Source organism: Caretta caretta, chromosome 1 (assembly GCF_965140235.1).
Source record: "Caretta caretta isolate rCarCar2 chromosome 1, rCarCar1.hap1, whole genome shotgun sequence".
In the NCBI taxonomy this organism is placed as follows: domain Eukaryota; kingdom Metazoa; phylum Chordata; order Testudines; family Cheloniidae; genus Caretta; species Caretta caretta.
Genome location: NC_134206.1, coordinates 343,192,397 through 343,205,904, shown reverse-complemented (window position 1 = coordinate 343,205,904; position 13,508 = coordinate 343,192,397). Strand labels below are relative to the sequence as shown.

General features: G+C 39.5%; 1 protein-coding gene across 1 annotated transcript in view; it reads left to right on the top strand.

Moving 5' to 3' along the window:
* Positions 1-12,879, top strand: part of TAF3 (TATA-box binding protein associated factor 3) — a 141,367-nt gene extending 128,488 nt beyond the window's left edge. The window contains exons 5-7 of the mRNA XM_048836639.2: positions 4,582-4,837; positions 9,620-9,726; positions 10,497-12,879. Of these exons, the coding sequence (XP_048692596.1) occupies positions 4,582-4,837; positions 9,620-9,726; positions 10,497-10,611 (478 nt within the window). The 3' untranslated portion in view covers positions 10,612-12,879. The remainder of the gene's footprint in view (positions 1-4,581; positions 4,838-9,619; positions 9,727-10,496) is intronic.
* Positions 12,880-13,508: the final 629 nt, after the last annotated feature.

Below are 13,508 nucleotides of genomic sequence, written 5' to 3'. Positions count from 1 at the left end.
TAAATGCATTATGATATTTTGTAAGAAATATATTTCCTGTTAGCATAAAAGAGAGTTGAAAGGCTATTTAAACTTGCAGTAAAACCAGCTGTACTACAGAGTCTCTACAATAATTCTGCTTTCTTTGGGGAAGGGAGTGGTAATAGTTTTTATTTTATATTTATGTGGTTGATGTAGACTCCCATTACCACATCTAGTCAAAGGGTTTTCTCACACTTTTTAATTCTGGGGCAGCTATTTGCATAAGACCTTTAACAATTGATATTTATCTTTCAATATAGAAAATAATTGTGATGACATGTTGCCAGGAGAGCAGCCCACAGAGAAACATAACTCTGATCTCAAGGCTCTAGGCATTTTTTGTTCACTTGGCTGATGTTAGTTTTTGTCTGAGTCCCGCTAAGAATCATTTAAGTCATTTAATCCTGCCCCAGTTTTCTGGGAGTAAGTGAAACTAAGGATACATTTTAGTTTACTAAGTCCTACTTTATTTGGAATTATGTGGTAAACATGTTAAAGTGAAATATTATCTTCTTCCAAATTATGATGGCCTAATGTGTGATCTAGTGTCTAAGAGCACAAAACTGACTACCAGGAGGACTGGCTTTGATTCCGGCCTGTGCCGCTAATTTGCTGTGTGACTCTAGGCAAACCTCTTCCTCACTGTTAAAATGGGGCTGATAATTCTTTCCCTCATTTATAAAGTGTTTTGAGATCTTTGTGTTCATGTTTCTATATAAGTCTGAAGTAATATTAATTATTAGGTCCTGGGGCTGCCATTTTACCCTGGGTCCTCCCTACCTACATATTGCCACTTATGCAGCCCCTGTCTTCATATAGGAGGACAAGGATCTCCACCCTCTCTGAAATTACCTCATGATCTCTTCAAGTGGCATAAGCCTAAATGATTAATTTCTCTTCTGCCTCTGAACTTCATTAGCCCAAGGGAGTGGTAAGCCCTAGTGTGCTTCAGAATGCAGCTCTCCTTTGTAATACCTGAGCACTTGTGCCAAGACAAATAGGCCAGTCTTGTACTATGTACATGTTCTAATGGCACACTTCAAACAAAGAAGTAAATTGATTAATATTTGGCACTCATCAGTGAATATTTTAAGTTGTGTTGGTTTGTTCCTCACATACCCATGTACTGAGTTTCTGCAGTATTATTATTACGTAGTTTTGTTATAGTCGTTCCTACAGCCCCATTCAGAGTCATGGCCTGGCTTTGTGTACACTAGGGAAATACATTGTTTGGAAACATGTGAGCTAACACAGTGTTAAGTAAGGCTGACCATAACCAGCTCATGCATTTATTAAAAGTTGCTAAACTCTGTCTGTGCTAGGTGCAAAGCTGTGTTCATGTTAGCTCACACATTTTCAAATGCAACCGATTTTCTTGTCTGGACTAGCCATAGGCTGAGGCCAAAGACAGAACTTTCTCCAGGGGTGGTATGAGATTGTGGAATGAACTCCCCCAAGACCTAAGAACCATCACAACAACCTCGCCACTTTCCACTCCAAGTGTAGGTGAATTTCTTTGACCTTGCCTTCTCTAATATAAACACATAGCAACAGATATATTTATAATAATAATAAAAACCTTATCAAAATAAGACGCTCCACTGTATGTGCTTCTCCCTTAAGGGAGCGATGAGAGAACAAACAACACAGGCCAGATATGCAGTCACACTGCTAACGCACTCCTGGAAGAGTCTTAGATACTATGTTGATGAGCCTCATATAAAAACTTATATAGAACAGATGAGAGCAAAGGTGGTGCCCTGAAGGGCTTATAATAGGACCGTAAAAAAAGACCTACAAAAGGAAGGATAAAGATGTTCCACTGGACTATCCAAAGGACTTTTGCTTGTGCCAATAATTTATCTTCCGCGTTGGTTTGCCTTTTGTCTCTCGTCTCATATTTATTATTGTCAGGTTGTTTACATCGGAAATGCAGTCATGAGGCTGAAGCTGTAAACAGTATTACTGATGCTGGAGGAATTAATCCCACGTCATTACCCCATTGCTAGTTTTCTAATGTTTCTCCTCTTTGATTGTCTTCTTTTTATTGCCTCTCACGTTTAGGCCTTGACAGGCAGAAATAGAATCACAGAATATTAGGGTTGGAAGAGACCTCAGGAGGTCATCTAGTCCAACCCCCTACTCAAAGCAGGTTCAATACCAACTAAATCATCCCAGCCACGGCTTTGTCAAGCCTGACCTTAAAAACCTCTAAGGATGGAAATTCCACCACCTCCCTAGGGAACCCATTCCAGTGCTTCACTGCCCTCCTAGTGAAATAGTGTTTCCTAATATCCAATCTAGACCTCCCCCACTGCAACTTGAGACCCTTACTCCTTGTTCTGTCCTCTGCCACCACTGAGAACAGCCTCTTTGGAACCCTCCTTCAGGTAGTTGAAGGCTGCTATCAAATCCCCCTCACTCTTCTCTTCTGCAGACTAAATAACCCCAGTTCCCTCAGACTCTCCTCGTAAGTCATGTGCCCCAGCCCCCTAATCATTTTTGTTGCCCTTCGCTGGACTCTCTCCAATTTATCCACATCCTTCTTGAAGTGTGGGGCCCAAAACTGGACACAGTACTCCAGATGAGGCCTCACCAATGTCGAATAGAGGGGAACGATCACGTCCCTCGATCTGCTCGCTATGCCCCTACTTATACATCCCAAAATGCCATTGGCCTTCTTGGCAACAAGGGCACACTGCTGACTCATATCAAGCTTCTGGTCCTCTGTAATTCCCCAGGTCCGTTTCTGCAGAACTGCTGCTTAGCCAGTCAGTCCCCAGCCTGTAGCGGTGCATGGGATTCTTCCTTCTTAAGTGCAGGACTCTGCACTTGTCCTTGTTGAACCTTGTTGAATGGTAATATAGTTGGTATGGTGATTAATTATATCAAAACTTGTTTTGTGAGCTATATATATTTTTACTATGATTCTTGTCATGGTCCTAAGTTAGGAGTGCAAATAGGCTATCTCAATAGAAGTACAATACATCTTTTTATTTTAATACCTCAGCATAGCATTAAATATTTTACAGTTTCAAATCTTTTGTACAATTTAACTTAGATTATGTGCTGAATGCAGACATGGCCCCAGTCCTAGCCACACTGCATTTTGAGTATCACAGGAGAATAGCTGCAGTGTACTCTTCGGGCATTCTTGTCAACAGGAATCAGTTGTGACATTAAAGAATGCTTTATCCCCTTTTAATGAAAATCTTTAAGTGTAGGATGGTAAGTATTTTTTAACAACTTATTTCCTAGAAAGAGATATTTTCTTGCTACTTTTTGTCTCTGTTTGTGCTGGTGATCAGGTGATGATCTATCATAATTTTCTATCACTATTACTGTGGAAATTATAGCGGGAGTTGCTCCCCCGGATGAGTCTGAGGCTCTACTCAGCTCTGACTTGTCTGCATTTTTGTTGAACTTGTAAGTCCGTTGATGTCAATGACAAAACTCCCCTTGACTTTCAATAGGGCCAGAATTTCACCCTTTGTCTCTTGTCTCCAGCCACTGCCCTGCTCTGATTCTGCTTCCCTTTACGTGACCCTCTTGTATTCACTCACAAGCGTCTCCATTCCATTTTCCTTGCTTCCACCTATACCTGAAATGCTCACCTTGATCCTGTATGCCATGTGACTTCCTTTATTCAAAACCTACTTCTTTGCACAGTCTCTCCAACAGTGGCCCACATTCCCAAACTAACTTGGCAAAGTAAAAATTAATTAAATGTTCCAACAAGATGTGCCCTTGTGAAAACAAGCAGCCTTGTAACCCTTTTTTGCGTGAACCATCCCCTCCCTTTCATTATACCATCTTTCTGTTTCAACATTACTTTGTTTCTAACGTAGGTTGTAAGATTCTTACAGCAGCAACCTTGTCTTTAGTCTTTCTGTAAAGTGCTGTGCACTCCAAGTTTTACTTAATAATAATCAGATTATCTACTCCATCCTCCTGCCTCTGCATGATTGTTGTCTAGTGTATATTTATTAGAGCCACATCCTGTCTACTACTTCAACTACTAAAGAAGGTAGCAGTTAATGCTAGCTGCTAATAATATTGTGTGTCTCTCATTTGTTTATCTTGACTAAAACCACCACTCAGTCTATAAACATTTGAAGAAAGAAGTAACAAATTTTCAAATATTTGTAGAACCTCTAAGGTAGACTCCTAGAGAGTGGTATTGCCCCCTCAGCTTGAAGATTAAAATCAGTGCTGCCCACAGCTGAGTAACTTTCCTTTCTAATATTTCCCACTAACTGGGAATCTCAATTTCTGTAGCGAGTTTAGTTTCTGTAAAGCCATAGAGAGTATTTATATACAGTGAGCTATAGAGCAGTGTGGCTGTGTCAGGCACTGGAGTTCAATTTGTAATGGCTGTCTATTTCAACCTGTTTGATAGGGAGCAATGTGCAATGAAAACTGTTCTAAAGCTGTGTGGAAGCAACCTTTTTGCTTTCTGAAAGGCAAAGTGAATTGTCCATTTTGTATTTTCTTATATTTAGCCAATAACATTTTACTGTTTTACAACAACTCTTCTGTGTCTGTCTTTTTGTCTGGCAGAGTCATCAGCAAAGTGGTGTCAGCCCCAGAGGCTAAACCATCTACTCCTGTAAGTCGGCCCAAAACACCACCACCCGTGCCATCCCCAGTACCAGCTCCTGTCCTGGTGACCCCTCCTCCTGCTCCAGCTCCTCCTCCTCCACAAGCTACCATCTCGCCTGCTCTAATTCCACCATCTTCTCCTGCGGTCTCTGCGGCAGGAGGCTCCAAAGCGCCAGTCAGAAGTGTGGTGACAGAGACTGTCAGTACCTACGTGGTATGTGATATACTTCAGTGTGTGTCTTAATGCTATTGAGATCAATCTTTTGAGAATTCTTCTTCACGGTGACTTCTCATTTTCAAAGTAAAGGTGCCGTGCCAATACAGTGTCATGTGTTAGTCACATGTATGCAGCCCCTTCTCTACATGCACCTATTTTCAGGGGTTGATAACTTATTCAAAAAATTGCTTGTACATAAATGTCTTATGCTTATTCTCAGCCAACGGTTGTCTTTCTTCTGGAAAGTCTACTACAGTTCCATTTGGGTGTTTTCTAGTTGTCTGAGCATGAATATTTTTCTCCTTGAGATCTTTCAGATTCTTTTGTAATGCTTGCCATAGATGTAGCCTTCAGTGAGGAAAAGAACCCCTCACATAGGAAAAGTTTAGAATTAGCACTCAGCAGTAATTTCCAATTTGTGCAGTACACTATTATTTACTAATTTTTTTTATCAGTGTACCAAGGTTGCAGATACTTGTGCAACTCTGAAGCACTGCACGCTTCCTGCATACAGCTTGTAGCCAATCCAGCATGTGCTGTGAGCTTGCCATATCTCAGGTGGGGTTAAAGCTTGGATGTGCCTTAGAGTGTTCCCATTACAATCAGAAAAATGTTAATAATTGGCAACTGCTTAAGAACATTTTACTAGATGTTCAAAAGCCACCATCAAGAAAGAATGTTAAAAAACTAGCCTGGCTTAGGGGGTAGTGAAATCAGATATTAAAAAATATTTATATAACAAATGGAAGAAATGAAGTTGATAGTAATGAATATAAATCAGAAGCTAGGAATTGTAGAAAATTGATAAGGGAAGCAAAAGGACTCAAGGAAAAAACTATGGCCAGGAACAAAAGAAATCCTAACAATGGTAATGGTCCATTAATAGATGGAAATGGCAGAATTGTAAATAATAATGCAGAAAAGGCAGAGGTGTTCAATAAATATTTCTGTTCTCTGTTTGGGAAAAGCCAGATAGTGTAGTCATATCAGATGATCAAATACTTTCCATTGCAACAGTAACTAAGGAGGATGTTAAACAGAGCTACTAAAGTTAAATATTTTGAAATCAGCAGGTCCAGATAACTTGTATTCAAGAATTTTAAAGAGTTGGCCAAGGAGCCATTACTGTTAATGTTGATTTTCAGTAAGTCGTGGAACACTGGGGAAATTCCAGAAGACTGTAAGAAGCAAAATAATGGAACAGCTGATACATGACTCAGTTTAATAAAGAAGTAAAAAAGGATGAGGATAGTATGATTAATGCCAGTCAACATACGCTTGTGGGAAATGGATCTTGTCAAACTAATTTGATATCTTTTATGATGAGATTACAGACTTGGTTGATAAAGGTAATAGTTCTGATGTAACATACACAGACTTCTGTATGGCGTTTGACTTGGTACTGCATGACATTTTGATTAAGAAACTAAAACAATGCAAAATGACACACATTAAATGGATTCAAAAATAGCTAATTGATAGGTCTCAAAATGTAATTGTAAACAGAGAATCATTAAGTGGGCATGTTTCTAGTGGGGTCCCACAGGGATCGGTTCTTGGCTACTGCAGTGGTTTTCAAACTGCAGGTCGCAACCCAGTACTTGGTTGCGGAATGTAAGGCACTAGGTCGCGGTGGCTCTGGTCGGCACCGCTGACTGGTCATTAAAAGTCCCATTGGTGGTGCTGCCCGGCTAAGGCAGGCTAGTCCCTAGCTGCTCTGACACCGCACTGCGCCCCGGAAGCAGCCAGCAGCAGGTCCGGCTCCTAGGCGGGGGGGCCATGGGGCTCTGGCCAATGAAAGCTGTGGGTAGGGGGTGGTGCTTGCAGCCAAGAGCCACGTGGAGCCGCTGGCGCGCCTCCGCCTAGGAGCCGGACCTGCTGCTGGCTGCTTCTGGGGTGCAGTGCTGTCCGTGGTGCCAGAACAGGCAGGAAGTCTGCCTTAGCACCCCTGCTGCGCCGCTGACCGGGAGCTGCCTGAGGTAAGCCCGTGCCCCAGTCCTCTGCCCCAGCCCAGAGCCTCCCCAAACCCAGAGTCCCCTCCTCCACCCCAAACCCCTCATCCCTGGCGCCACCCCAGAACCTGCATCCCCCAGCCCAGAGCCCTGACCCCCCTCCTACACCCCAACCCCCTGCCCCAGCCATAAGCCCGCCCCATACCGTGAACCCCTTATTCCTGGCCCCACCCTGCAGCCCTCACCCCTTCACCCCAACCCTCTGCCCTAGCCCTAAGCCCTTCCCACACCCCAAACCCCTCATCCCCAGCTCCACCGGGTCACGGGCATCAACAATTTTCTTCGACTGGGTCCCCAGAAAAAAGGTTTGAAAACCACTGCACTGCTGATCACTTTTATGAATGACCGGGAAGAAAACATAAAATCATTACTAATAAAATTTGCAGATGAGACAGACTGGGGGAGTTATAAATAATGAAGAGGACAGGTTACTGATACTGCGTGATCTGGATCACATAGTAAGCTGGACACAAGCAAGCAAGCAATACGTGTTTTAATACAGCCAAATATAAAGTCATATATCTAGGAACAAAGAGTGTAGGTCAAACTTACATGATGGAGGACTCTATCGTGGGAAGCAGTGACTCTGAGAAGGACTTGGAGTCATGGTGAATAATCAGCTGAACATAAGAACCCAGTGCAATGCTGTGGCTAAAAGAGCTAAAGTGATCCTTGAATGTATAAATGGGAATATCAGGTAGGAGTAGGGAAATTATATTACCTCTGTATTAGGCTACTGGAATAGCGTGTCCAGTTCTGGTGTCCACAGTTCAAGAAAGATGTTGATAATTGGCGAGGGTTCAGAGAAGAGCCAGGAGAATGATTAAAGGATTAGACAACAAACTTTATAGTGCAAGACTCAAGGGGATTAATCTGTTCAGTTTAACAAAGAGGAGGTTGATCACAATCTATAAGTACCTATATGGACATGATAATAGAGGACTCTTCAATGTAGCAGACAAAAATATGACAAGATCCAGTGGATAGAGGTTGACGATAGACAAATTCAGACTAGAAATAAGGTACAAATTATCAACAGTGCGAGTATTTAACCATTGGAATAATTTATCAACGGTTGTGGTGCTTTCTCCATCACTGGCAATTTTTAAATCAAGATTGGATGTTTTCCTAAAAGGTGTGCCCTAGTTCAACCAGAAATTAAATCAGAGAAATCTTATGGCCTGTATTATACAGGAGGTCAGACTAGGTGATTGCAGTGGTGATTCATATAAGAAAACAGTGAACTTCCCAGATTAGACACCTACAAAAAATTAGTGCCTATCTTGGAAGGGCAGTGCTAATTTTGCTAGGCATTTTATTGCCAAGACTGGTCAAAACAGGTTATAATTGGTTGTAATCTTCACTACCGTAGATCGTAGCATTGTTTGTTTGCAGCCGAGTGACAGTGTGTGATTCTTTCTTAGCTTTGATTCCTTCAGAGAAAATATTTTGTGTGATCCTAACATCCAAAAGTCCAAACTGTCAGTTTACATGAGGAGCAAACATTTTTGCACAAACACGAAATGACTTTGCAGAGTAAGATTTGATACGTAGATCTGAATGATCATTACAATCCAAGATCATTCAAACCAAATTCCATCTCCCTGTCAAGGTAGAATAGTGCCCTGCATCATATTTTCCTGTGCTTATTGCAATCTAGTTTTGAATGAAAAAAACTACAGGCCTTTCCAAGAAGCTAAGAGATGTCAGTCATGAATTATAAACTGAATGCAGTCCTTGTGCATTTTCACTGATTTCCTTGGATGGTGATCGACAGACCAAAATGTGTTTAGTTTTTCTTTTTAATACCCTTTATTGTTTTTAACCTTACTTTTAATGTCATCCTTATAAGCCTCTCACAGGTAGCAAGAAAAGTTATTCTCTGTACTATACAGGATATATGACCATGTGTTCTAGGAAATATTGAAAGGAAAATACATGAAATCCTGTTCTAAATACTTTTAAGTCACAGAAGTGGTTAAATCAGTGTAGATCCTCTGACAGTTGTGAACGTTTAGATTTTACCAAACAATACAAAAGACCTGTTTAATGAAACAATCTTGAAATTTAAAAATTGTAATGTGGTTTAAACTGGAAATAATACCCCCCCAAAATCCATCATAAGGTATTGAATGAGATGAATTTAGTAAACAATTGCTTAATATTGTAAATGATCTGCCTCTCTCATTGCATTTACCCTTTAGTAAATTGTACTGTGACATCAATGTCATAAAAGGAATGGAAAGTTACTCAGTAACAACTTTTTTATATCCTTGATCTTATCAGGTAGTTGAGTTTGGCTAATAAGTAATAAGGCAATATATGCACGTTGCACTGTATTTATTACATACATGTAAGACTATTATCTTATGCAAGGGGCTACCATTGTTCTATCCATAAGCAGTGTAAAATTAAAAAAGAAATCAGTCCCCAGATCACTGGGAGGGTATCAGCAGCTAAGAATCTGTACTGTTAAACCATGGTGATTGCTATTCTCTTGGGTCAAGTGGTTTAACTGGCTTTACTGGTTTACAGAGCAGTGTAAAACAGTGTTTGTTTTTACCATCTGAATCCAGTATAGCAAAATCAATTAGAATGGTATTGCCAAGCACTTGTGGTTAGAGTATTCTTAGGTATACTTTCCAGGAGCAGAGTGAACATTAGATAGCTTTGACTGATAAACAGGAAATGTAAGTTTGAGAAAATCAGGTATGTTTGCTTACTTGACATTAAAAAGAATCAACTTTTTCTTCCCTTTTTATACCAGATCCGAGATGAATGGGGTAACCAGATCTGGATCTGTCCTGGCTGCAACAAAGCTGATGATGGCAGTCCAATGATAGGCTGTGATGACTGTGATGATTGGTATCACTGGTAGGTTGTTGTAACCTCTTCTTCTGTGCCATTTTTTCACACCTTGCTGCTGTCCTAGAAACCATGTGGTTATTCACAAAAAGCTAGAATACTATTTGGACAGTTCCTTTTTATTTAAACTAGTAATTCGGAAGATTTTACTTTTATCTTTGTTACTTTGGAAGTTTGCAAAAGTAAATTTTAAGTTGCAAGGGTGCCCATGTTTCTTCGTTTGTTTCCATTAGAACTTATAGGAAAATATTCTGCTAAAACCAATAATAATAGTTTTGAAACTATTATTATATCAGATACTGGTACGTACTCTAAGAACAACAGGACTTAAACACCATGAACATAGCTATAAAGTTTCAAGTTATGGGCTCATTATATGAAAAAACAAAAAAACATTTTGAAGCACATTCTCTTTTTTAGAAAAAGTGAATCACTTTCTAGGTATTTTTTTTCAGACAGCTAAACAAAATCGAAGGGCTTTTCCACAAATAATTTTAAATGATGATGTGGCATTGTTTTAAATCTGGGGTATTACACCCAAAAGCAGTAGACTTCTCATATTATTTTACAAAAAAAAAACCCATTTCTTATATAAGTGGCAGTCTAAGAAATTCATTGTTTCAAAACAAGAGGGTTTAAATTTCCAATCTGAGGGGTTTGGGACTAAAAAATTTAGTCAGATTCTGTTTCCCCTCTGAAAAGTTCATCCTGTTTGGATAAGAAAGAAAAGTAACACATTGATTTACTGAGACCTTGTGGGTTTTTTGTCAAATTTATAGGCTTTGTGTTGGAATTACGGCTGCACCCCCAGAAGAAATGCAATGGTTCTGTTCTAAGTGTGCCAGCAAAAAGAAAGATAAAAAACATAAGAAGCGGAAGCACAGAGCCCACTGAAGTCTTCGCGGTGGATTTAAGTCGTACAGTCACTTCAGCACTGACTCCGTGGCAGACGGCTCCGTTGTGCTTCTGCCTCATCATCCGTCATCAGGTTTTATGGATTGACTCCTGAATGAATCAGGAACAAAAATACACTGTCCATTCTGGACTGTTGTTTTTTCCAAACTATGTGGGCCCCAGTGGTTTAGATTTTATTATGTTCTGTCACTGGCTTTCACTTACTGAAGGAAACTCACATAGAGTGATACCGAGGGTTAAATAGTTAACAATATAGCTCCTGCTCTTGCAGATCAGCAGCAACAATGACAAATATTGTAAATAAAGATATCTCCTCTGTCCTTTTTGATTTGTTTTTATTCTCTCCTAAGCCTTTTCATTAAGGTGTTAAAAGAGAGGACAAACATGTAAATTGCAGTAACTGTAATCTAAGGAGACCTACTGGAATGATTTCTGTAGTCAGAATACAGTTTTCAAAGCTCTATCCCTGCATAGCCAGATAAGCATAACATGAAGATAAAAAAAGTGGGCTGGTAAATATTTTTGTGATAAGAATATATGAAGCTTTTTTCCTTGATTTTTAGTACTAACATAAAATAAACATGTTCAAGCTTTTGTGAAATATCTTCTATTTTTTAAAAGAAAGTTTCTATTGTGTCAGGGGTTTTTTTTTCTTCCATGTGAATTGTTTTCAGTGGACCTGTAATATATTTTATACTTTTTGTTTTTAGTCATTGTCAGTGTACCTTTTCATTGCTTGTATATTTCATCAGCGTGTAAAAACACTTCTCATTAAAAGATGTTCTCTCGTGTAAATACCTGATATTTATAAAGTTTGGGTTTTTGTTTTTTTAAGGTTTATCGGTTTGGGGTTTTTTGAGTGTCTAATCCTAGCAGGTATGAAAATTCTGTATGATTTATGGCCATTTCTGTGGCTTTAAAGGATTGTGATAGACCCACCCCAAAAGGAGCTTTCCGGGTGGCCCACTAATGAAACCAACCAACATTCTGCTTAAAGCCCTGATTAAGGAAGGTACTTAAGGATACGTGTAACTCTATGGCCTCGTCTACACTGGGGGGTGGGAGGGTGAATCGACCTAAGATACGCAACTTCAGCTACGAGAATAGCATAGCTGAAGTCGACATATCTTAGGTCGACTTTCCTCACGGCGCGGGGTCGACTGCCGCCGCTCCCCCGTTGACTCCGCTTCCGCCTTTCGCCGTGGTGGAGTACAGGAATCGACGACAGAGCGATCGGGGTAGTGTAGACGTACCCTAAGAAGGGAGTAATCCCAGTGCATGAAATGGGACTGTTCTTATGCATAGTGAGACAGGTACTGAAGTGCCTTTCTCAATCGGGACCTAAGGCAATGGGCTCTAGCAGTTTTAATGGTAACAACTGAGTTTTAATTTGTAGCTGGAGCTGATCCTTTTATTTGCAAGTGTTCGTGTGTTTGTCAAAATGATTGCGCTTGCATTTAGAAAAAGGAAGTGTCGTTCGTATTCCATAAAGACTAGAAAGCGTACTATGCCATTTTGTGTTTGTTGTGATGTTTTCTTTTAGTGTATCTTTTAATCAGTATTACCTTGCAAAGACAAATAAAGTATGCTATGGAAATGTATGTTTTATTCTCCATTTTAAACAAAGGAATAATTCTCTAGAATGCCACAAAAATGTGACAGTATTAGATATTTTAGTACAGTGTGTCTGAGAGGTAAATCAAGTATATAGCATTAGATTTTAAGTATCATGCCTTACGTTTCAAAAGCTATAGGGTAAATCCAGCCTTCATTATTTAATTTTGGGGTGCTCCTACTTTGAACTGTACAGTAATAAGCATCTTGAGTTTTAGAATGCAAACATTTAACCTGTTGCACAGATATTACGAATTACTTTTTTAAAATGCCATCTAAATTGATATTAATGAGAATGAATTAGTCATGTTTTTTAAAACATCTTGTCTAGTTAAAGAAATTAGGTTTTCCTGATATGACTGTTAAATTGCAAATCAGTGGAGATATGGATGAAATTGGTTTATTAAAAGTGCACTGTTACCTTCTTTGTTCAATGCCACCTCATTTATATTCTATCCCTAATTACCAGTCAACACATTAGCCAAGACTGTTCTTGGTTTTAATTTCTAATTTTGAATGATTTGACGTTTTAAAACTTATCCTTGTTTTTTCTGTATCATAGGTACACACAAAATATACTGTCTTTGGTCCTCTTTGCTTTGGTTGCACAATAAAGAACTTAGCTTTTGGTAACTTGTTTATCAATTTCCCCCTGTGTTCAGTGAATCAGAACTTCCCACATTTAAACGATTAAATTATGCAACTGAGATACAAATGGAAAAGTCTCACATTTGCCACTTCTGCATTTCAGGAATTTGTGTGTTTGTCCTTTGCTATTTCAGGGTTGTTTTCCTAAACTCAATTCATTTTTTTATAAATTATCTTTGCAGTAACATCACCAAAGAATGATTATCAGAAGGCTTGAATGGCTCATGGGATTGGGAAGGGGAGATGAAGCCTTTCACCAGGTCACAAGGTTGAATCCAGCCTTGGACAGTAGAAATGAACAGCCTGATTCTCCTTTCACTTGCACTGGAATAGATCAGAAGTCAAGGGTATTAGTACTGGGTGTAAAAGAATAATCAGGGTCCAAAAGTGGCTACCATCTGACTGCTGTTGAGTGGCCATTTTAAAATTACCTACATTAGCATTTTGTAGTCCACCCCTCAGTTGATTATTTTAATTCCTTCCATGTAAGAGATTCACAATAGCAAGGTTTCAAATAGACCTCATGGAATTTCTAGCTATTATCCCTTTTCAGGTTATAGAAACTCTGATGGTGTGAGGTTAGTTATTTTTTTTAGTTGGGTGTTTGATCTGTA